Below are 24,221 nucleotides of genomic sequence, written 5' to 3'. Positions count from 1 at the left end.
TATTTATTCTATTTGACCTTTTTAGTCTAGCTTTTAATGTATCTTTATTTATCTTTTTAATTATTTATTGTATGCTACCTTTTTTGCTTGGCTTTTATTAAACTTTGTTTATTTATCTTTTTAATTATTTATTGTATGCTACCTTTTTAGCTTGGCTTTTATTAAACTTTATTTATTTATCTTTTTCATTATTTATTGTATGCTACCTTTTAAGCCTGGCTTTTATTAAACTTTATTTATTTATCTTTTTCATTATTTATTGTATGTTACCTTTTTAGTCTGGCTTTTATTCAACTTTATTTATCGTTTTAATTATTTAGTGTATGTTACCTTTTTAGCCAGGCTTTTAATTTAACTTCATTTATTTAGTTATTGTTAATTTATTTATTCTATTTGACCTTTTTAGTGTAGCTTTTAATTTATCTTTATTCATCTTTCTCATTATTTATTGTATGTTACCTTTTTAGCCTGGCTTTTATTAAACTTTATATATTTATCTTTCTAATTATTTGTGGATATGTGGTATCCTTTTTTGTCTTTTAGCTTTTATTGTTATTTCATCACTATTTATTTATGTACACCTTTCTTATTTTAGCTTTTTTAGCTTCATATATTTCCTCGTTGATATTTCAGCATTTACTCAGTTCTTTATTTTTTTCAGGGTTTTTTGGCTGTTGTTATTGAATGGTGTGTACACTATGAAGCACTTTGCGTTACATTTTATTTGTATTAAAAGTGCTATGAAGTCTGATTGATAGATTTAACAGCAGAAGAAGCGCTTCTCTTCTCAGAGACGACTTACATACATGTGTGCATTCTCTGAAGCTTTATGCTGCAACAAAACACGGTTATTAAAATCCCGTACTTTTATTGGGGTGCAATGAAAGAGACTCACTTGAATCACTCCCTCGTGTTTCAGGTGTTTGGGCACGGCAAAGCCAACGGGGAGCCCACCTGGGCCCTCCTGCTCACGGCCTGCATCTGTGAGATCGGCATCATCATCGCCTCCCTGGATGCAGTCGCACCCATCCTCTCCATGTAAGATAACACACACACACACACACACACACACAATATAAATGCATGGTTTATTCTCTTTTTCTTCTGTATATTTCTCCTCCTCTCTCTTTAGGTTCTTCCTGATGTGCTACATGTTTGTGAACCTCGCCTGTGCCCTGCAGACGTTGCTGAGGACGCCGAACTGGAGGCCGCGCTTCAAGTTCTACCACTGGTGAGTGTGTGTGTGTGTGTGTGTGAGTGAGTGTGTGTGGTCACCCAACATGCTTATGCCGTAATGCCTGCTTTTGATCTCAAGCAAAAATAAATCATTCTTAAGTAACAGCACCGGTGAGGTGACGATATTCACCTGGAGTGCACCTGGATCACCCCGGGGAGCTGAACTCACGCTGTCCGTACTCCAGTTTCACTTTAGCAGGATTAAATACTGTTTATTTACAAGCTGCGGACATTGTTGAGTCCCAGCCAGCGGTGTGAGGCTGGCAGAGATTATTCAGACCAAACATGTGATGGATGTCCCGTCTCCTGCAGGGCTTTGTCTTTCCTGGGCATGAGCCTGTGCCTGTCGCTCATGTTCATCTGTTCCTGGCATTACGCCATCATCGCCATGGGCATCGCCACCTGCATCTACAAATACATCGAGTTCTGCGGGTAAGTAATCGCAGTAAGTCGGCTTGAATCACGGCAAAGCGACTTGAGTTCTCACCCACTTTGTTTCTGTTAGCGCGTAATAATGATTGGATGCCTGGCGTAGCCTCCGGAAGAACTTAGCCAAATGACTTCTCTCGTTCTCTGAATTTATTTACCTTGATCACAAGCAAAGTATCAAGCGCTGCAATCGCGATAGCAGGGAGTCGTCCAGTCAACACGCAGGGAGACCGTCCAAAAAACACCCAGAACAGCCGGAAGTTCGGCTCTTTAATACACGGTTTCCCGTCATGAACATCTAACATTTAATTGGCTCTAGCATGTCTAAGAGGAGAATCGTGTCCTCGTCTTTTCTCACAAGGCTGGAGCGTGCAACGACCAGTCTGCTTCTCTAATGTCAACATACTGATAAACAGGTGTGAGTGTAAAGCGTGTAACCTTGAGGAACGTTTCTCACAGACAGTATTTGTTAAACTGACTTCGCACAACCTGAAGCATCCCATAAGTATTCTGCCAGTGGCAGTGTGTTTTAGTTCAGTTGGGCTTGTTTTTGTGCCGCAGAGCGGAGAAGGAGTGGGGCGACGGGATACGCGGCATCTCCCTGAGCGCCGCGCGCTTCGCTCTCATGAGGCTGGAGGAAGGACCGCCACACACCAAGAACTGGAGGTCAGTCCACCAAAACAGCTGCGCTTGTATCACCGCTCTGAGATGAGACGGTCTTTTAATTGGTGCGTTTCTTGTTTGTTTTTTTGTCCAAGGCCTCAGATCCTGGTTCTGGTGAGCGTGGACGCCGAGCAGAACGTAAAGCAGCCTCGGCTGCTCTCTCTGGCCAATCAGCTGAAGGCGGGGAAGGGTCTGACCATCGTCGGCACCTCGGTTCAAGGAACCTTCCTGGACAACTACGCGGAGGCCCAGAGGGCAGATCAGGTTCATCCTCTCATCTCTAACGCATGCACTTTGACTCGTGGATTAATATCACGAGTCGCTCAACACAGTTATCCACTGTCGCATGTTGCGTCTACATTTTGTCACCATGGAGCCCACACTGCCACTAACTGCACCATCACATGACCTGGAGATCAAGACAGAAGACATTTAATTAAGGATCAACGCTGTTCCTGTAAAGTCGGCTCGATCTTTATTCACTGTTACAATGAAAAAGTAAAAGCAACACGTGTAAACATTCAGTTTACCGTCTGTTAGCGCTAGTTAATGATGTGCTAACGTACTTTGCTAATGTTAGCGCCACACGTTTTTACATAGAAACATTATATTTTAGAAACGTTTATCTCCTTCCAACCTCTCGAGTTTCACTATTACACAACGTTTAAACCTCAAAATCCACTGAACCAGCCTGAAGATGAAGAAAATATGAAACCATTGCATGATAGTTGGCGGACCCTGTTTGCAGCTGCCCCGATGCCACACTCTGATTGGCCAGTGTGCATTTGGAGGCGGGATTTAACAAAAGGTCACGTCCGACGGAAAAGAAGTAAAACCGCCCGTGTGACAGTTGGTGCACTAAAACGATACACTTCATATATTCACTGATATTTAGCTGATATTTATGGAAGTAGGAGAAGATATCCGCCAGCTGTGATTGGTTGTTCCTTGTCACATGATGTACGGCACACCTATTGTATTCCCTCTCTTTCCACTTGTAGTGTTTGCGTAAGTTGATGGAGACGGAGAAGGTGAAGGGTTTCTCTCAGGTGGTCATCTCCTCCAATCTGAGAGACGGGACGTCCCACCTGATCCAGGTTGGAGGACTGGGAGGTCTGAAGCACAACACCGTGTTGGTCAGCTGGCCCCGAAACTGGAAACAGCCTGAATACCACCAGCAGTTTAGGAACTTTATTGGTACGTCTTAAACGCTGGTAAAATAATAAATGTCTCAAATATTATTTAAGGAATTTGGTACTGGTTATACCTGGTTATTCAGCATGTATGACTTAAAGTGGTCTGTTCACAAAACTCAAACTCAAAGTTACTGTGAGGAACGTTTAACTGGTTTAAATGTGGTATCAATGTAATACCTCCAGCTGGAGTGAAGGGCGGCACAGTAGAACCAGAACCAGGACCAGGACCGAGCTTGGCAGACTTTCAGACCCTGCTGTATTAATTAAAATGAGAGGTTTTCGTAAGGGACTCGGAAACACTACCATTTTTGTCCACAGGGACCGCCAAAATCAACAAAAAGTTAAAGTTCCTTATGGTAACTTCAAGTTTAACCCTGCGATGGTTTTAGATATCTTTAAAATTAATTGATCTTCTTTTAATCTTCCACTGTCATTATCCTGAAAACACATGTGATCAGATAGATTTAATCCCACCAGATAAACCTGCCCATGGATTATTTTGTATGCTGAGATCTTTGTCTTTGTCCTATTTGAAAATGTTTGAGGTTGGTGAATATGTGTCTGGTGTGTATTTGTAATTTTATTATTCAATTCTATGAAGAATTCTAAAATAATCAAATATAAGGGTCCCTTATGTTATAAAAACATATATCTGCGCATATCTGCGCATATCTGGATATCGCTTTTTTAACTCTCAAATGTCGACATCAGTATCTGCCTCATTGATCCAGTTTTATATAAATACAATACACCACCACCAGAGAGATAATATGTCCTGTCTAATGGGACAAACTAAACCTAAGGCCCTTCATTATACTTCATAAACAAACCCTTTCTGTCCCTCTGCAGAGGTCGTCCGAGAGACGACTGTCGCCAGTCTGGCCCTGTTGGTCCCGAAGAACATCTCCAGCTACCCGTCCAATGGAGAGCGCTTCACCGAAGGCCACATCGACGTGTGGTGGATCGTCCACGATGGAGGCATGTTGATGCTGCTGCCCTTCCTGCTGCGGCAGCACAAGGTGGGCAAGGAGACGCGACGAAACATCCTTTACATTTGAAATTGGTTAATGAACAAACAGCAGTTACAAAGGTGCAGAGTGTCGAGGTTTAAAAAAAGAACTGAGAACATTTTCGATGTCGATGGCGTTCCTGTTTCAGGTGTGGAGGAAGTGCAAGATGCGCATTTTCACCGTGGCTCAGATGGACGACAACAGCATCCAGATGAAGAAAGACCTCATCACCTTCCTCTATCACCTGCGCATCGATGCCGCGGTGGAGGTGGTGGAGATGGTGAGAGACTCGTCTGGCACTACATCTGAGTTCTGAGAGGATTCTTTTCATATCTTTGTTTTATCTCGTTGAGATTAAAGGGATAGTTTGAGTCTTTTGAATTGTGGTTGTCCCTAGTCAGCGTATTATTACCGACAGACGGCATACCCTCGGCGTGGAGGAACAGACAACACCAAAGAAAATATATCACTTCAAGTATACGCTATATTCAGAATATGTTCTCCATCGTTTCCGACCGGGATCTGAAGCTCTTGTATCCAGACTCCATTGAAAAAAAATAGATGATGTATAAAAAAAAGTTTTTTTCTGAGATAAACCCATAGAACCAAACTTTCATATCATGACTCCTATTTCATGACTTGACAACTGTAAGATAAATTACATTTTTATGTATTTCTTTGCTTCAAAGCATGACGCCGACATCTCAGCCTACACTTACGAGAAGACGCTGATAATGGAGCAACGATCACAGATCCTCAAACAGATGCATCTGACCAAGAACGAGAAGGAGAGAGAGGTAAACTCAACTGGAGAAACCTTGATGACTAAAGAAGGCTCACGTCATTTTTAAACAGCTTTTACCGAATTGTATACAGAACCTTGACTTTTTCATTATCACTCCAAATATCAGCTCTTGGTCAGGGAATTGGCTTTTAATGAGGTGTTGTTGTCTGGACTTGTGTTTACTGCTCTGGGGGAAGAGAGAGAGAGAGAGAATGATTTCCAGAGGGAAATTCAACCTAATCCGTTTCCTATAGATCCAGAGCATTACGGATTCATCCCGTGGGTCCATTCGGCGTAAAAACCCGTCTGCCTCGCGCTCCCGGCACAGCGTGGACGAAGCAGCGAGCGTGGCCGAACAACCGGAGGACGAGGTAATGCTGCCACGGTCCACGTGGTTCTTTGCAGTGACTCCGTCCCCTTCCCCGTCCCCATTCTTCCCCTTCCACTTCCACTTCCACATCCCCTTCCACTTCCCCTTCCCCTTCCACTTCCCCGTCCACTTCCACATCCACTTCCCCTTCCCTTTTCACTAATACTTCCCCATCCCTGTCCCCTTCCATCCCCTTCCACTTCCCCGTCCACTTCCACGTCCCTTTCCACTTCTCCTTCCACTTCCATTTCCACTTCCCCTTCCACTTCAACTTCCCCGTCCCCTTCCTCGTCCACTTCCACGTCCCCTTCCCCTTCTACTTCCCCATCCCCTTCCACTTCCACTTCCCCATCCCCTTCACCTTCTACTTCCCTGTCCCCTTCCCTGTCCCCGTCCCCTTCTCGTCCCTTTCCCGTCCCCTTCCCCGTCCCCATCCCCTTTCCCATCCCCTTCCCTGTCCCCTTCCCTGTACCATTCCCTGTCCCCTTTCCCGTTCACTTCCCCTTCCACTTCCCTGTCCACTTCCACTTCCACTTTCTCTTCCCCGTCCCCCCGAGCTTCAGCCCCACTGACGCCATCTCTTCTCTCTCTTTCACTGTCACTGTTGCGGTGTGTCCGTCTCTCAGTCTGTGGCTGTCTCCAACCCAAAACAGGTGCAGCTCATCCACAGCAAGAACACCTTCAAGCCGACCAGCCCCACCAGTCCCACCAGTCCCACCAATCCCACCAGTCCCACCAGTCCCACGTCCCCCGCGGGGGGCGCCGCAACAGCGAACCCGGAGGCCAGCAAAGACCTCTTCAACATGAAGCCGTGAGTGACAAACAGACATGACACGCGTGACATGTCTGATACACACGCGTGACATGCGAACGTGGGTCGGTGGTAAATATTTGTGTGCGTCAGGCTATGTCGGTTCCTCAAAGGCTGATCCAAACTTTCTTTGTGGAACCGAAAAGTCTGATCTGCGTCATCTTATCCTGAAAATTATCTCAGTAAACCAGGTACAAGGAACGGGGCCATGGTATGAGCACATGTCCTGTTGGTAATTCTCTGTAATTATGTCCCCCACCCACTAACATGCTGCTGCAGGGAGTGGGAGCACTTGTGAGTATTTGATTATATTATTTTGGAGGGAGACACTCTGTGTGTGAGCCGAGCAGTAGAGCTAACGAGGCCTTCTGTTCCCTCGCCCCAGGAGCCCGGTGGACGTGAGGCGCATGCACACGGCGATGCGGCTCAATGAGATCATCATGAAGAAGTCCAAGGAGGCCAAACTCGTCCTGCTCAACATGCCCGGACCACCCAAGAACCGCGTGGGCAATGAAAACTGTATCCTACATCATAAATAAATACATAATACACAAGGCATTCACATGGACCTTCAATGGACTTTAAGCAGTTCAGATCCTTTGGGCCTTGAACAGTTATTTAGACTGAGAAGTTTAGAGTGGAAATCAACAACACACATGGGAACTGATGGCTGTAAAATAAATCTAGCGCAGTTAAAAAGTCTCAAGGTAAAAGCAATGGATGAATGTGTCGTTAACTAACCCTTTAATGTCACGTGAGGAAACGACTCTCCTTCACTGGGATCGTCTCTCAGACATGGAGTTCCTTGAGGTGCTCACCGAAGGTCTCAACCGGGTCCTCCTGGTGCGCGGAGGAGGACGTGAGGTCATCACCATCTACTCCTGAAGGGCTTTCAGACACACACACACACACACACACACACACACACACACACACACCATCGTTTAACAGTTACGCCACATGAAGAATTGCGCAACAGTCAACTGATAACAGCTGATAAGTTTATGCTTAGTTCTGACATTTTATTGCAAAACCAAATATCAAAGCTTCACTTATTCTCAGAAAAAATTGAATGTTTTCACATATTTCTTTTCCTTTTCTGATATGTTAAATCAGCATTCTGCCCTTCTGCTTTTCTTCCTGTTCATTTCTCAAAGAGGATTATTTTTTTCTCCCTTCTTTTAACTTATTTATTTATATTATTTATTCATTTACTCATGTCTGTCTTTGTTCCTGGTCTAATTTAACTTTTCATTGTATGATTGGAAGCATACAGGTATTAATATTAGACTTACAGGTAATGATATTTATAACAGTGGAAATTAGTTGGTGTTTGTTTTAATACATTTACATTTATTAATTGAGATATTGAAAAAAAGTGCGAGCTGTAACCAGTTTGCACTTTTCATCAGTCTAACATTGCACCATAATAAAAAATGCATGTACATATTTGTAGCTGATCCATAAACATAAAGAGAAGCTGGCGAGTTGTTTTTTTTAATCTCATTGCGGAGAGCTTGAGAGAATTTTTAATAAAAAGTAAACGATTGGAGGCAGATTATCGTGTTCACAAACAGCTGGATCACATCAGACTGAATGCGCTGTGACACAAAGCCTTTGAGCTCGGCGACGGCCACTTTAATGTCACTTTAACTCCTTATGATTCTTTCACAATTCATCACTTGTGGTTCTCTATAAATTGTGCCAATATGTACTGTAGAAAGTATTTATTTATTTATTACCAACTTTAGAATGAGGACAAACCATTAACAAACATCGTATTATGATATTATAAGTGGAATTTAAGTGTAACATTTCAACATATTTCAGATCACTCGTCTAGTCAGGTAGATGCATATCAGTGATATCTCATAAATTACATCGCAGACAATTTATTTTTCTAATTATGTGGTACAGGAAAAAAATGTGTCATTTATTAAAATATTATATATTTCATGCATGCTGAGTGCACCGTTAGCTCGTTTGGTTTCTGGCAGATAGATATAAGAAGATTGAAACCGCTCTCAGCCGCGGCCAGGAGACACTTAACTTAGCTTAGCATAAATACTGGAAACAGCTGTATTGTATTGTATCAACCTTCACGTTGAACTCTCGGCAAGAAAGCGAGTCAGCGTACTTTACCCCAAAATGTCCAACAACTCCTTTAGTTTATTAGTGTGCGGTTTAGTCCTTTTTGAACATGCATTGATTCGTGCACATGTGCTGCTTCGTCATAGATGTTCACGCTGAGTCTGCAGACGTTTCACAGCGTGTGACCGTTAACAGTCGGCCGCATGCTCACTAGCTTCCCACTGAGAGTGTGCAGAGTTTATAACATCAATATGGCAACAAAGAGTAATAGTTTATAATGGAGGTTTTTGTCCAAACATGTGCAGTAAATAAGTACACAGTGGTTTGATTGTATTCCCCTCTTCCCCTCGGCTTATTAGTGCCGTGAAGTCTTTCACTTACAAAAGAGCAGTCAGTATCTTTTCCCCGGTAATCATAAGACGTGCAAGTATTATTTGTGTTGTTTTCAACCCTGTAGCATACACTGAACCTCACCTATACACACACACACACATATATTAATATGTCCTCTTGTTGGTGAATATCTATGCAGCCCTCCGTGTTTCCCTTGTAAGTCTGAAACGTGTGTGTGCAGAACAAAACTGTGTTTATTTTTGATTCATGAGAAGATGATGTAGCTCTATAGGTTGATGTATCGGTCAAATTTACAACGTGTGTGTGTGTGTGTGTGTGTGTGTGTGTGTGTGTGTGTGTGTGTGTGTGTGCTGTGACCACATGCCTGTATGCCGTGTGCTTGTGTGTGATACCTGATGCTTGTGTGAGTGAGTGAGTGTGTAACTGAACAGCAGGATAGAGTGAAGATGGGATGTTTGTAAATAAAAAAAAGTGTAATTTTTAGATTTCTTAGAAATAACACGTGCAATGTGTGTTAACACGGGTTTTGTAGATTTAACATAGTTTGTATTGTCTTTTTAAATGATCTGCCATGTCTTTTGCAATCACGTACAAGTAATGGTTTAAAGAAACCATTTTATATGTCGGCAAAATGCAATAAATTATAATCATTTTAATACAACAGTGACGCGTCAAGTGTGGATGATTTTCTTCTGTTTGCACTGGACTGTAATAAGACCACAGCCAATGTGTAAGTAAGTGTTCATGTTGTGTTGAAGTGAAAGGAAAAGAGTCTGAAGAGTCCACACCAGCTCTTTGAGCTAAATGCTACATGCTACATGCTACATGCTACATGACATTGCAGACGTGCTGATGTTGAGCAGGTTTCTCTCTCATCAGTTACTCTGCTGCTATTTCAAAGAAGGCGCATGAACCCCCCAAAAAAAGATCCACAATCATGAGATTAGATGCTCAGTTCAGGTCTGAGCATGATATTTACCCTTACGTCAGAAATACGGGATAAAGCTACTCTCAAATAAAACCAGTTTAACAAGACTGGAACATCCTTTTCAAACTTTAAGGAAATAATGATGTCATCTATCAAGTAGTCAGAGGTCTATCAGCAACAAAGAAGTTGTGTAATCGTGTTCTTCTGTTACGCAATACATGGGATTCAGAGCAGTAAAGTGTAACTGTAGCTCAGTGGGCGTTATCAGGTGTTAACAAGATTTCCTGATGTGGATTAGTCCAGAACAGTCGACTCTATTTTAGAGATTAAAACGGATTTAAATCTGTTGATTGCGTTTTGAGCCGTTTTCCACCAAATGCAGATTTTTTTATAAAATCAGTGATCAGTCAATATAATAATAATCAGTCAATATGTCAAAATTAATATTATCAATATTAACGGCTCAAAAAACCTGTTTAAGTGTGCAGTTTTCTCTTTAATGTGGCAGCAACTGTTATTGAGTAAAGAATATTTATATAGTGGAGTAATGTCTACCTGAGGGTCAATCACCTTTTGTGTGTTGTAATCCGAGCTTTCTCCTTGTTGACATAGCCGGGTCGCTCTACTCATCCGTCGCCATGTTGAGAGCCGCCCAGAGTCAACGGAAATGCTCCCAATCTCGCAGACGGCTCCTTTCACTCTTCTTCTTGTTTATCTATTTCAGTCAAAGATATTGATTGACAAACCATTGTGTCCGCTGATTGTGTCATGCATGTTGGTCACTATGCATTTCGTCACCATGTCCCGGCTCACAGGTCAGCGAACTCCCTCACAATGTTTCCGAATGGACATCAGCCAATATAATGCATATTTTTTTCTGTAAGAATTTAGCTAGAGGACACATGTTTGTGCCAAATGCATTGATAATGGTGTCTAACTCTTGTAATGTATGTCTATAAAATTGTACTAGATGCAATGTTTTTGCTGTATCGTGCGATAGAATAACCACAAAAAAACGCTGACGCATCAGAACTGTAAGGCTCGTTACAACCGGCCAAAGTCCGACGCCGCAGAGTTATATTGCTTCTGTTTGTTTGAGAGAGAAAGCGGCAGTGGCGGATGCCTTTGACCCGTCTTATCTGAGCAGATAAACCCCAGGGCTGCAGACTAGAGATGACCGTCACTCGTCCCGAAAAGCAGCCAGGATGAAGGCGAAGGCGACCAGCCTCCGAGTGAAGTTGCCCGCGTTTGTGTTTGTCACGCAGGTGATCATCGTCGCGTTGTACGCCGCCTTCGTCACCTACGATGAGGACGCGGACGCCCGGTTCCAGACCAACAGGACGAACCCCATGGACAACGCGGTGTACCGGGACTACCCCTTGTTCACCGACATACAGGTCATGATATTCCTCGGCTTCGGGTGCCTCCTGGCCTTTTTCCGGCTCTACGGCTTCGGGGGGATGGTCTTCAACTTCCTCACGGCCACCTTCTCCATCCAGTGGGCCATCCTGGTGCAGGGCTACTTCCAGTTCAGCCACGAGGGCAAGATCCACCTCGGGGTGATCAACCTGATGAACGCGGAGTTCGCCTGCGCCGTGGTGCTGATCTCCTGCGGCGCGGTGCTGGGCAGGACCAGTCCGGTGCAGCTGCTGGTCATGGCGCTGCTGGAGGTGCCGGTGTTCGCCTGCACCGAGTGGGCCGTGCTCAAGTACCTGAGGATCAACGACGCGGGGGGCTCCATCCTCGTTCACCTGTTCGCCTGCTACTTCGGCTTGGGCGTCTCTTTCGTGCTCTACAGGCCGTGCCTGAACGACGGCCACGCCAAGACGAACACCAGCTACCAGTCGGACCTCCTGTCGGTGATGGGGACCTTGTTCCTGTGGGTGTTCTGGCCCTCCTTCAACTCGGCGTTGACCCTGAAAGGCGACGACCAGCACAGGGCCGTCCTGCACACCTTCCTCGGCCTCATCGGCTCCACGCTCGCCGCCTTCGCCCTCTCCGCCATGCTGAACCGGAACGGCAAGATCACCATGGCCGACGTCCAGAACGTGACCCTGGCCGGGGGCGTGACGGTCGGGGCGTCCGTGGACATGATGATCTCGCCCGCGGCCGCGTACGCTCTGGGCGTGATGGGCTGCGCCGCCTGCATGCTGGGCTACAAGTACTTGACCCCCTTCCTGGCCCGGCGCTTCCGGATCCAAGACCAGTGTGGGATACACAACTTGCACGGCCTGACGGGACTCATATCCTGCACCGCGGGGATTTGCGCCATTCTGATGGCTACCGAGGAGACGTACGGCCCCAGTTTGTACGAGACCTTTTCCCACAGGGCGCCGATGGAGGGGGACCCGAGGCTGCAGGAGCTCCAGAAGTTGATCCCTGGTTTGAAGCCGGGGTTGGGGAGGTCTGCCGGGGAGCAGGCGCTCTACCAGGTCGCGGCCGTGTTCTCCACCATCGGCGTGTCGGCGCTGGGAGGCGTCCTCACCGGCTTCGTCCTGAAGCTGCCGCAGCTCGCGCCGCCGCCCGATGACCTCTGTTTTGACGACGAGCTGTTTTTTGAGGTTCCTCCGGATTACGATTCACCGCTTCAACTCACTAAGAACACAACGGAGGATTCTGCTGCCTGACATGCAGGTCAATGCATTTGTCTTCATAAGAAGTATAAAGTGCTACAATAACTAATCAAATGCTTTATCCATGGCATTGTAAATATGATGATATATTAATAATGAGTGGAGTGACACTGTCCGACACTCTTTCAATGCAACCAGCAATGTTGTTATTTATTGTCCTACATGCAAACATAAAGGGAAATTGAGTTTTTGATGTGAAATAAACATTTTTGAAACTGTGTGCATTTTATTAATATAGTAGTCAATAATTCAAGCTGTGTAGTCAACTAAGGCTCCAAAATGTCAACATCCTTGAGAAGTACAGTCTGGTTTTCATTGGATGTAAAAAAAAAGAATAACATATGCAAAAACATATTCCTTTAAACGGACAGGAGAATACAAAAAAATGGGGATGAATAAAGTATCTTTCCATGTATCTATCTATCTATCTATCTATCTATCTATCTATCTATCTATCTCAGACTAAATACAAGTATGTGAATAGTACTGAGATAAAAATACAAAATAAGTGGTTTTAATTTACATTTAAAGGTGTAGGTTTTAATCAAAGGTCTGTTAGCCTTAGTGATGTTAGCTTAATTTAGCAGGAAATAAAAAGGAGAAGAGCCACCAATGGCATTTTCTTTACTCATCGCTAGATGGCGACCTCGAGCCGTGAAATTAAAACTGACGAGGCTTTGTTCTCGCGAGGAAAGGCGCGATTTCAAATCCATTGGGCGTTTGTGCCCAGAGTAGCGTTTGACAGGAGGAATACTGTTGTTTGCTGCGAGCACCAACGAAGAAGAGCGCCGGGCTTTAAAACATATTGGCCAAACGGTGGAATTACACGTTCAGGGTTCGTCACATGACGGGGCCCAAAAATAATCACCCTATAACTTTGGGGAAAGAGACATCTGTAACTCAACGGTGGATTATTTTGAGGGAAATCAACCTCCCAGTATGGACACTTAAAAAGCCCTCATTTAAATAATCGGCCCCTAAAAGTTGTAAAAATGTTCTAACAGCCAAATCTAGAGGTGTTTTCTTTACTCCGTTCATGTTAATGGCGCCGAGAACGACGCTGGGGTGCGTATGGAGTGCGCATGCTCCAACCAACTGGGCCCGTAATGCGGAAGATCCGGGTATTTTCATCTGAGTTCCACACACAAATACGATATGTGTTAATGCAAAGCACATTGGAAACTATGGTGTGTTACATTGTTAAACACAGTCCAGTTTATCTATTACAAGAAGTGAATTATTCCAAATTATACAGTTGATAAAATATACATTACACAGCCCATATTTATGATTCAGATTCCAGACCAAAAAGCAAAAGATCTGCAGGCAACTGCAGATTGTGTTAATAAACAATAATTGTTGAGTTTAATAAACAATCATTTGCAGCAAAGTTAAGTATTAGTGTTCTTGCAGTTTAAACCACATTTAGGACTGTGCACTAATGTAGCAGAATATAGCTACACTTTTATTTATTTTATGAAACAGTAAACAGCAAAAATCCTCATGTTTAGGAGTCTGTATAGATATGTAATGCATCGAAACTCTAGTTATTTACAGATGTACAGATAACATCATAATATCATAAAACATTATTCTGTACTGTTGCCTCGTTAATTTTGATGGAAACTCAATATTCTGGTACAGGAGTGGTTTGCTAATTATTCATGATATTATCATAAGACCTCACAGATCTTTGTGATCTAGAATCAATATCAGATTCAGAAAGGTGTATTTGCCAAGTACGTTGCACATAGAAGGAATTTGACGAGGTGAAAGGTGCATAACAATAAACCTAGACAGAGAATAAAAAAATAAAAAATAAAAATAAATATCAAGACATAAATGAAAGATAAATATGGTAAACAACAAACTGATAACAGTACTTTAAAACAAGTATGCATTCTAAAATAAAAGTGGCATGTGTAATAAGAAAAACATAATACATGTATGTGGAGGAGTTTGTAAAATATAAAGTTATTTAATAAATTGTAGGCATACTGTTCTGTGTAGCCTTGTAGAGTTTGTGGTTCCAGGATGAGACTGGTGTAGTACTGCACAGCGCCAGTAGGTGGCGGTAAGGCAAAACCCAAACATCACCGCTGCCGCAAAAAACAAAACCTGATCGTAGAAGAAGAAGAAGACGAAGAAGAAGAAGAAGAAGAAGAAGAAGGAAGAAGAGCGTCCAGGCCACACGACCTGCCACGGATAGTTGCTAACATTACCACAAAAAGAAAACGTTACATAACTTCGAAAATTGTGATTTCACCTTAGGTTCGTGTGATTTGCCGAGAGGGAGGCGTCGAGGAGAGTCTCTTCAGCGGCACATCCCCCGAGATATTTTCACTTCGACACGTCGTTTCAACCAAAATACAAACGGTAACGTCAATGTTTGCTAATCGAGCTCGCGCGCCGCCGCGGAAACCCCGTTAGCCATATTGGCTGTTCAGCGTCAGCGCGTGTTTTTATTCTCCCCCTCCAACGTAAACATCTTGGCCCGACGGGTTTCTAAAAACTGGATTATTAGTGACGTAATACACATGTTTACTGATGTTCGTGCACGCGGTGTAGTGGACCGAGGGTTTTTCTTTTATTGATGAGGGTCATCGATGTGACGATAGCGGCGTTAGCTCGTTAGCTTCCAGTGCAACGCGTGTTTTTATCTTTTTGAAGTAATCTTCAAAAACACAACACGTGTTAATCTGAGTTTGTTGTGGCGGCTTTATTCTGATTAATCTGATGCAAACATTGGTCCCGTTAGACATTACATGTATTAAAATCTCAAGGAAGTTCGGTCAAAACTCGGTCTCGCGTTGCTGCCATTTAACGTTAACTAGCACACACTTCTTTTAAACATGTACCATCTAGCTTTCATCCACTTGGCCTACGTTTAATTTACTAAAACCATATGTTTTTACCAGTTAAATGCATGTGATAAACTAGCATTTAGCTTTCATCCATCAGGTCTTTGTTTAGTTTACGAAAGCAATGTTTTACCAGTGAAATGCATGCAATAAATTAGCATATAGCTTTCTTCTGCCAGGTCTACGTTTAGTTTACTAAAACAATATGTTTTACCAGTTTACATGCATGTAATATACGTGCATTTATCTTTCATCCACCATGTCTACGTTCAGTTTACTAAAACCATATGTTTTTGCCAGTTAAATGCATGTAATAAATGTCCACCATGTCTACATTTAATTTACTAAAACAATGTTTTACCAGTTAAATACATGTGATTAACGTGCATCTAGCTTTCATCCATCAGCTCAGACATGTAATAAACTAGCGTCTAGCTTTCATCCACCAGGTCTTTGTTTAGTTTACTAAAACAATGTTTTACCAGTTAAATGCATGCAATAAATTAGCATGTAGCTTGCATTCACCATGTCTATGTTTTAGTTTACTAAAACCATATGTTTTTACCAGTTAAATGCATGTGATAAACGTGCATCTGGCTTTCATCTGCCAGGTCTACATTTAATTTACTAAATCAATGAGTTTTTACCAGTTAAAGGCATGTAATAAACTAGCGTCCAGCTTTCATCCACCAGGTCTTTGTTTAGTTTACTTAAACAATAATTTTGCCGTGTAGCTCACAAAGGAAAAACTGTGACTCAATTACACGCTTTTGTGTGTCTTGCCGAAACTCAGTAACCGTTTAATGTTTTTAAAGTTAATCGTGGTCCCTCTCTCTCTCAGGATCATCATGGCTGATGATTTTGACGTGGAGGCCATGCTGGAGGCTCCATTCAGAAAGGTGGGTTGCAGATTACAGAGATATGAGGCCTGTTTCACTGTTTTCTGATTGACTTTTGAGTCCTTTTTTTATATATATATTTGCTACTGTGTCAAAATTTACTTGACTGTTGTGTGGTGTAATTGAGTATTTCAAACGCAATACAGAATTATAAATAAATCCACATCTATCTCTCTTTATAGACTTCCCTAATGATATCTCACCTCTACTCCCATGAATTCATCTTTGATTCCACTGTGAACTGTGAAAAAAAGGAAGGTAGTTATTGTGCATATACTGATGTACTGTGGTTCACCTTAGGACTAAAAGAGACTCAACCTAGAACATCAATCCCCATTCGGTTGCAACAAGGTGAATGCCAATGGTTGATAAGCCCATCTTTACCTGTCCAGCAAAGGAGGCAGTATTCAGATTTACAATCTGCATGCCATCACGGTTTCTGAATGTGCAGTCCTTTTATGAGCCGTTTTCTGGACCGTCCTACACTGTTGCTTTTGAGAGAGAGAGAGAGAAAAAAATATATGTATCACTCTGTCATCTTGAAGTTTATTAAGTTGTGTTAAGAAAAATACTTATCCACAAATTCATAAGGGATACTTCATTGTGTTTTTGTATCAATCTATAACTGTTTTAAATCCAATAGTTTGACGTCAGTATTCTTAAATATGCAGATATTGCAGTTGTGGAGCGTCTTTGTGCGAATACATGAGCCATGTCATGATTTTGTGGCAAAATACAGGTGAACTATTAATTTCTCTTCTTAGTAAATATGAATACTGCCTCTTTGCCATAGTCAACTGTAATGTGAATCAGCATCTTGATTTTGCATGCTACACGACACCACAGATATTGATTTATAGTATTAAAATGACTGTAAAATAGACTCTTCTATCTAGCATCATTGTATTTTAAAGTGAGTTGCTGTTCATTAGTTGATAATTCCTTCTGAAGTCAAAAGGTTAGACATATTACTGATACCATGCAAACTAAAGATAATGGCAGTGTAACACGTGGCTGAATTGATGGATTTATTTTTCTTTTCTTTATAAAATTCATTTCTTTCCTTGGGCGTCAATATTACTAAGAAGTGTGAATCCCTGTTTGCTTCAGGGCAAGATGTGTGACAGAGGTGGCATCGAGCTCTTACAGTCCAAGAACGAAAATGGGTGAAGATCACTGGACTGACACCAACCACACAGGATCTCTTTTAGTGGCCGTGGGCCATGCGTGGTCACATGATTAGGCACAAATAGTGGCATTGGTACGACCTATAAGAAGGGGAATGGTGGAGATGATCTGACTTCTGACAAAGCTTCCTGAACTCAGCTAATATGTTGGACACTCTCCCATAATAACTTTTGCTTTGTTGCATTAAGTACTTGAGCATCCTTGTTAAAAAACAGGAATGTGATGGGGAAGCATTTGGGGTGGTGGAAGGACACTGTCCAGGGATGACAGTAGGCAATTTTGAAGTATAATTATTAATTGAAAACATTCTGCATTTTCTCTTGTCCCACCCCCATCCCCCTTTTACCTTGACGACTTGAAATGTTTCATCTACGTCCTCATGATGTTCTTCTATCAACCTTGCTTAGGATGAGATCAAGTCCTCTCATGCAAATGGACATGACGACCAAAAATCAAAGTAAGTTCTGACACATTATCTGACGTTGTGTGATTTTTAATCTACGTGATGATGAAACGAAAAGAAGTATGCGTTTGTCCATTGCACGACGATAGTGTTGTAACATGTTTCAGAAAAAGAAGGAGCCGGAGCAAGAGCCGAAGCCCGGGCTCGAGGAAGAGAAGGAGCCGAAGCAAAGACAAAAAGAAGAGCAAGAAAAGGAGCAAGAGCCGAGAAAGAAAACGAAGCCGCAGCAGAGAACGCCATCGCAGCGGCTCCCGGAGCAAAGAGCGCTCCGGGCGCTACAGAGCTCGCAAGAGCCCAGTGTATGTGACCTTTTCTACTCCGCCACCGGCGTGCTCTGTGTCCACTTTATTAGGTACAGCGGCGTAATCCGATGCGGCATTTCTGCCTGAACATCCATCGTTGGGACGCGTAAAGAGTTTTAAAATGGCTTTTTAACGGGCTACTGGTCGACTTTCAACTCCAGTCTCGTATCGAGTAAAACAACGAGTAGCATCCTCCCAAGGCTTATTATCGTTGGATGGGTTCTGAGATCATACCACCACTATCTTAAAACCTCGACGTTCTCCTTTACAATATATTCGTGTTTGAAAACGGTATACAAAGTCACATGCTTGCGATCCGAGTATTATCAGTTCAAAGGCTTTTTTTTCACAGACATTTTGACTTCATTAGCGAGCCAGCGTCACGAAACTGAAGCGACTAAATGGAATCCTGCCCTCATTGTATTATTTACACATTTCTTCTTCTACGGCAACGTGTGAAAATGTCTTCTGTGCAAAGTGCCTCTATGCCTTTTTAGAAGCTGGAGCAGGAATGTATTTGATTGCTAGTTTCTCCAGTAAGACTTCTGCAGTAGACGTCGGTGTTGACAGTAAGAATGTTGAACTACAAAGATTTTATTTATTATTCTCACACAAGCATGTGCATTGAAACTCTTCTTTTTCAGCTTCATTTGAAACTGAAACTGTAATTAATTTTTTTAAATTATTTTAGCCGGAAACGTTCAAAAAGTAGGAGCCCCTTCAAAAAAGAGAAGAGTCCGATCAGGTGAGATGAATCCTCACATTTCCACCCTCTAGGTCCGGGTGTGTTCATTTCCTGGTTTTGTTGTAGCACCTTGAAATAAAGTCACCGAGGTTTTTAACATCTTTTTTAAAATGTGTTTCTATTCAAGAAACTTTGAAGATGCCATCGGGCCGTTTAACAAAATCAGGGAGTACGTCAGATTTAATTTTTTTTCACACATATTCATTATTCTATCGTTTTGCAGAGGCATTATTTTTGTAACTTTCGGTGCTACTTTCTCTTCTTTCAAGGCAACCAATCGACAACCTGACACCAGAGGAGAGGGACGCTCGCACAGTTTTCTGCATGCAGCTCGCTGCCAGAATCAGAGCTCGAGATCTGGAGGATTTCTTCTCCGCTGTGGGAAAAGTCAGTTGGTTTTCACGTGGTTGACGCATTTAATCCGGTGCGTTTGTGCGCGTAGAAGCGATCTCTTAACGTTGCCGACGTTTCTCCTCTTGTCTGCAGGTGAGAGACGTGAGAATGATTTCAGACAGAAACTCCCGGAGGTCAAAGGGCATCGCATACATAGAGTTCGTGGAGTCTTCTTCCGTGCCGCTGGCCATTGGACTGACCGGCCAGAGGCTCCTGGGAGTCCCCATCATCGTCCAGGCCTCTCAGGTAGATGTCTCTGATTTAATACCCAACACCCGTTCAACCCAGACAACATTCAAACGCATCAAATTAGGACTGATGAGGCTGCATTGGCTTAATTACTTTGCACATGTAATTACAGGCGGAGAAAAACAGAGCTGCAGCCGCTGCCAACAACCTCCAGAAGGGCAGCTCGGGTCCGATGCGGCTGTACGTCGGCTCGCTGCACTTCAACATCACCGAGGAAATGCTTCGAGGGATCTTTGAGCCGTTTGGAAAGGTCGGGATCGAGTTCCACATGTAAATAAATGATGATTTCTTTATTTTTGACTTGGCGCGTTCATAACCCGATCCTCCCGTTCCGCCTCCAAAGATCGAGGGAATCCAGCTGATGATGGACAGCGAGACCGGGCGATCCAAAGGATACGGCTTCATATCGGTGAGCGAAGCCGCCGCCGCCTCGTCCTCGTCCTCGCCACCGCTCTGAGCGCTCGCAGCCGGTTTCCATTCTGACCGCTTCGCCTCTTCTTTAAAGTTTGCAGATGCAGAATGCGCCAAGAAGGCCCTGGAGCAGCTGAACGGCTTCGAGCTGGCCGGCCGGCCCATGAAGGTGGGTCACGTCACGGAGCGCTCGGACTCGTCGACGGCCAGCTCGTTCCTGGACAACGACGAGCTGGAGAGGACCGGCATCGACCTCGGCACCACGGGCCGCCTGCAGCTCATGGCTCGACTAGCAGAAGGTTCGTAGCGACACAAAGAACCCGTCGACCTTTTGAGGGACGCGAGAGGAAGACATTTGTTTGCCAAATTTTGTATTTAAAACGGAAACAAATGTGTAGATGACCCACGCCTTTGTTTGTAGTTCTTTTTAAGGTGTTTTGAAAAAGGAAGTCGATACGTTTTGGCTCTTCAGTCGGGGGGCTCCATGGTGTCTGAAAAATAAATTATGAAGCTCACCAAACGCAAGAAACAAATGTAAATATAAAAAGCCAGTTGGTAAAAATGAAAAACTAATGCATGGACACGGTCATGTTGTATTAAAACGGTTCTACTCAGTTACTTTGAGTTAAGAATATTGAGGCCACTTCTTAAATACATGTTTAGTTTGCCGCAGCACTCTCGAGCTCAAACTACCCGGATAACCTTCGCTTTCTTCCTCGTCCTTTCTTTGAAAAGTTAAATTTGAATAAAAACGTCATTGATGAAGGTCGGCTTTGTAACCCGACCGCGTGCCGCAGTGAGACACTGAATATATCTTTTAAAGAGCTGAAAGTCAATCGACAATACTCTCGGGTTCCAGACTCTCGCATCGGCAGAAATGCTGCTTTCCTTCGTCACATCATCTCAGTAAACTCTAAACCTTTTTTAGGTTTGGAACTTTTGATAAACGAGACATTTTTCAGGCCTCTGAGAGCTCACGACTGTCTGTAGGAGTCACACTGTTTGTACTTATCAGACGATAAACAAGGTTTTTTGACTGCTGGGTCTCAGAGGATATTGATCTTCTCATCGAACTGTGGACAGTTTCCCCGAAATGTCACGAAGCAATCGTTGGATTCAGTTTCTTAAATCAAACACGTTTTTTCCCTCCAGGAACCGGCCTGAAGATCCCTCCTGCGGCTCAGCAGGCGCTCCAGATGACCGGCTCCATTCCCTTCGGGAACATGTCCGGTTCACAAGGTGAGTCTCGGGACGATGGGAAGACATTTTGTGCGTGTCGCTACATTATTTTTTTTTATTTTGATGATTTTCGACATTCAGTGACCAATAATTGTTCTCTTTTTTTTGTTTGAGCTCTACCAATTCCAGCTTCCAGCCAAGCGTTGAACCTCCCATCACAGCCGCTGGCCACACACTGCCTGCAGCTGTCCAACCTGTTCAACCCACAAGCGTAAGAATACTATTATTTGGATGGATTCACTTTTTTTTTATCATGTTTGTGTTGAAACAAAACGCCCAAATGTGCAGTTTTTGGTCGCTGTCATTTTTCCGCCCGTCATAAGTAGCTGTGAAGAAATCTCTTCATGAAGCGATTTCAGTCCAGATGTGCATCACTTTGAGTATGAAATGCATCCTGAGGTTCAACCAAAGCTAAACTGAGGCTTTAGCAGTCTGAGTTTAGCAAATAAAGTATTATGACAACTGTCAAATGTTGTCACAAATTCCTACTTTTCGTTACTGGCCTTCTGCTGCAGCTCAGGGAGGTGAAAACATAAAAAAAACTTTAACTTTAGAAGATGTATTTATTGCCTGATAAACTGCAGAGATTTGCTCTCTATTGCAATAAAATAACTTTTAATGAGCAGGAGGAACAATTACAGCGACTAATGATGAACCAGTCGGGATATAAAATAAATAAGTGACCTTTAAGGAATACCAAAAATTTAGCATTTAGTTTTTAACATTCCCAATCTTGTCCTTTCAGTGAGAACGACCCCACCTGGGCCGTGGAGATCCAAGATGATGTCATCGAGGAATGCAACAAACACGGAGGAATCGTTCACATTTATGTCGATAAGAACTCGGCTCAAGTGAGTTTCCACGTCCCAGTTGAGAAGAGAACCGGTTCCCTCGACGTGTTTTTCCCTAATCCTTCGGGTCTCTTTCCTCGCAGGGCAACGTGTACGTGAAGTGTCCCTCAATACCAGCAGCGATGGCCACCGTGAACGCGCTTCACGGACGCTGGTTTGCAGGTGTGTGACGAAAAAATAATGAATGTGCTTTTAAAAGAAAGACGCTCAGAAGAATATAAGCAGGCGTACATACAGGCATCTATATAAATGTATAAATTGTCTCATTCATTTGTGTCATTTAAGGTTTACTGTATGCTTTGTATTCTCATTGTTAGTTTGAATACTACATTTACTCACTTTTTACTGTTTACACCCAGATTTTGCTCAATGTTTAGTCATGGAAATGTGGTTTAAAGTCATGGAAAAGTCCAGTTTCCCAGTTCTTAATCAACAACTCCGTGTTCTCTTTCTCCTTCCTCCTCCAGGCAAGATGATAACGGCCGCCTACGTCCCGTTGCCGACGTACCACAACCTGTTCCCCGACTCGGTCACGGCGAAGCAGCTTCTAATGCCGACGCGCCGATAGTCTGCGTCGAGCGAAGGAAAGTCGTGTAAATACATTTGTTTGCGGTCACGGAAGCGTCATTGAAATTAGTTGGCAGTGTGTAATAATAAAAGTTGCCTCAAGTTCATGTGTTCACAATTTGAATGAATATATTAGGCAGGTTTTTTTTTGTTTCATTTCTTTTTTCTTTCTGAGTTGCTTTTCAAATTTTTCGTGGGTTTGTGCTGTAAACTACCACTGAGAAGTAATCTGCAGTTATCTATTGGTCTGTATGTTTTTAAATATTCATGTCTTATCTGCTTGTTTAAATCAACAGTTTTAGATTTAAAATAAATTGCAAAGAGTTACAAAAACTGTGTTGGGTTAATAGGCCTTAAATGCCAAAATATATCAATGTCAACAATAATCCTTTGTAACTTTTTACAGCCATAATTTCATTTTTTGTATGAAGGCTCCCAATAAACTTTGGCAAATTTGACAGTTCATTTTAAGTTTTCGTCCCATTTATTTGGGACTTCCTCACCAGATTAAGTTTAATTTGGACCCCATGTCTCTCACTGGGCTCTTAGCTTGTCAAATTTTGATTTAAACTGGAGTTTCCTCTTTCATTTTGGATAACAAGGGATGTGTACAAAAAGATGTCTGAAAATTATTAATGTTGAGATTTGTCAATGTTAAATTACACTTTTATGTAGCACTTTGCCCAGGAAAACAGTGCTGATAAAAGATAATTACGATATAAATAAACTGTCGGATCCCACAGAGGCAACAGGGCAACAGAAAAGTGTTCAGATATAATTATGTTGCTGTCAGAAGCAAAGTAGAGCGAGCGGCGTCATGAAGTTTGACCCTCAGCTGTTTCCTTACAGACAAACAAGCGTTTAAGGACATTTGCAAATGTGGATTTACTTATTTATTGCAATAAAATGTCAGTAAATCAGGAACGACCTCGTCAGCATGGCGAGTGCATGTGGCGCCAAAATAAAATGCAAAGAATTATTTTTTCAACGCATTACATATTTTAAGTCAAGATATTCTATTCTCCCCAAACATCCAATAGATATTTTACAACTTGCATCAACAGGAGCTCAAAGAATATTTCAGTGTTTGTCGGTGGAGATGAGAGTTCAGCATAGAGATGTTTATCACTTCTCATCTGGGGAGAAGAAAGGAAAACGTGTCACTCGTGTACTGAAGTACTAAACAGCTGTTACAATAACTAATACAACAGATGGACTGAGGGCCGCACAGGAAACGTGTATTACGTTACGACTGATAGCATACTAGATAGTAGAACTGACTTTATACAACAATTATAAACGCATTTTTTAATAGAAGACGTTAAATGACTGACGTCTTTATGATATACTTAATTATTTAAGACTTTTATAGCATACTATTCCAACTACATGTTCATGACTTATGACTATATTACATGTCCAAGCATACCATTCATTTTTTGAATGACATTTTTCCAAGTATGACATTTACATGGCATACTATACATCAGCGCATACTGACCCTTTTTATAATAAAAAAAAAAAAGTACTGAAGGAAGCTACAGTATA

The 24,221-nt window shown here is 42.7% G+C and overlaps 3 protein-coding genes across 3 annotated transcripts in view; all 3 read left to right on the top strand.

Moving 5' to 3' along the window:
• LOC306743521 (solute carrier family 12 member 5-like) overlaps positions 1 to 7,384 on the top strand; it is a gene marked incomplete at both ends in the record, with an annotated part of 36,626 nt that extends 29,242 nt beyond the window's left edge. The window contains 14 exons of the mRNA XM_079226040.1: positions 920 to 1,038; positions 1,133 to 1,231; positions 1,549 to 1,668; positions 2,227 to 2,331; positions 2,424 to 2,592; positions 3,330 to 3,525; positions 4,374 to 4,543; positions 4,683 to 4,814; positions 5,224 to 5,331; positions 5,573 to 5,689; positions 6,315 to 6,499; positions 6,779 to 6,793; positions 6,885 to 7,018; positions 7,293 to 7,384. Coding sequence (XP_079082166.1) covers positions 920 to 1,038; positions 1,133 to 1,231; positions 1,549 to 1,668; positions 2,227 to 2,331; positions 2,424 to 2,592; positions 3,330 to 3,525; positions 4,374 to 4,543; positions 4,683 to 4,814; positions 5,224 to 5,331; positions 5,573 to 5,689; positions 6,315 to 6,499; positions 6,779 to 6,793; positions 6,885 to 7,018; positions 7,293 to 7,384 — 1,761 coding nt within the window. The remainder of the gene's footprint in view (positions 1 to 919; positions 1,039 to 1,132; positions 1,232 to 1,548; positions 1,669 to 2,226; positions 2,332 to 2,423; positions 2,593 to 3,329; positions 3,526 to 4,373; positions 4,544 to 4,682; positions 4,815 to 5,223; positions 5,332 to 5,572; positions 5,690 to 6,314; positions 6,500 to 6,778; positions 6,794 to 6,884; positions 7,019 to 7,292) is intronic.
• Positions 7,385 to 11,077: 3,693 nt separating this feature from the next.
• On the top strand, positions 11,078 to 12,499 carry LOC306743525 (ammonium transporter Rh type B-like; the record flags this gene model as incomplete). Its single annotated transcript, XM_079226044.1, has 1 exon — positions 11,078 to 12,499. The coding sequence occupies one exon, from the start codon at positions 11,078 to 11,080 to the stop codon at positions 12,497 to 12,499; it is 1,422 nt and encodes a 473-aa protein (XP_079082170.1).
• A 2,163-nt stretch (positions 12,500 to 14,662) lies between these two features.
• LOC306743524 (RNA-binding protein 39-like) lies at positions 14,663 to 23,136 on the top strand. The gene is made up of 16 exons (XM_079226043.1): positions 14,663 to 14,881; positions 16,208 to 16,265; positions 17,861 to 17,910; positions 18,024 to 18,215; positions 18,910 to 18,963; positions 19,091 to 19,132; positions 19,233 to 19,350; positions 19,450 to 19,602; positions 19,718 to 19,855; positions 19,949 to 20,014; positions 20,111 to 20,315; positions 21,169 to 21,255; positions 21,370 to 21,466; positions 22,001 to 22,106; positions 22,190 to 22,268; positions 22,574 to 23,136. Exons 2-16 carry the CDS (start codon positions 16,215 to 16,217, stop codon positions 22,672 to 22,674), a joined length of 1,539 nt encoding a protein of 512 aa, XP_079082169.1. The 5' UTR covers positions 14,663 to 14,881; positions 16,208 to 16,214; the 3' UTR covers positions 22,675 to 23,136.
• Positions 23,137 to 24,221: the final 1,085 nt, after the last annotated feature.

This window comes from Taurulus bubalis, assembly GCF_910589615.1.
Source record: "Taurulus bubalis genome assembly, chromosome: 11".
Classification (NCBI taxonomy): domain Eukaryota; kingdom Metazoa; phylum Chordata; class Actinopteri; order Perciformes; family Cottidae; genus Taurulus; species Taurulus bubalis.
The sequence above is the reverse complement of the archived record's forward strand: the minus strand, read 5'-3'. Positions and strand labels throughout refer to the sequence as shown.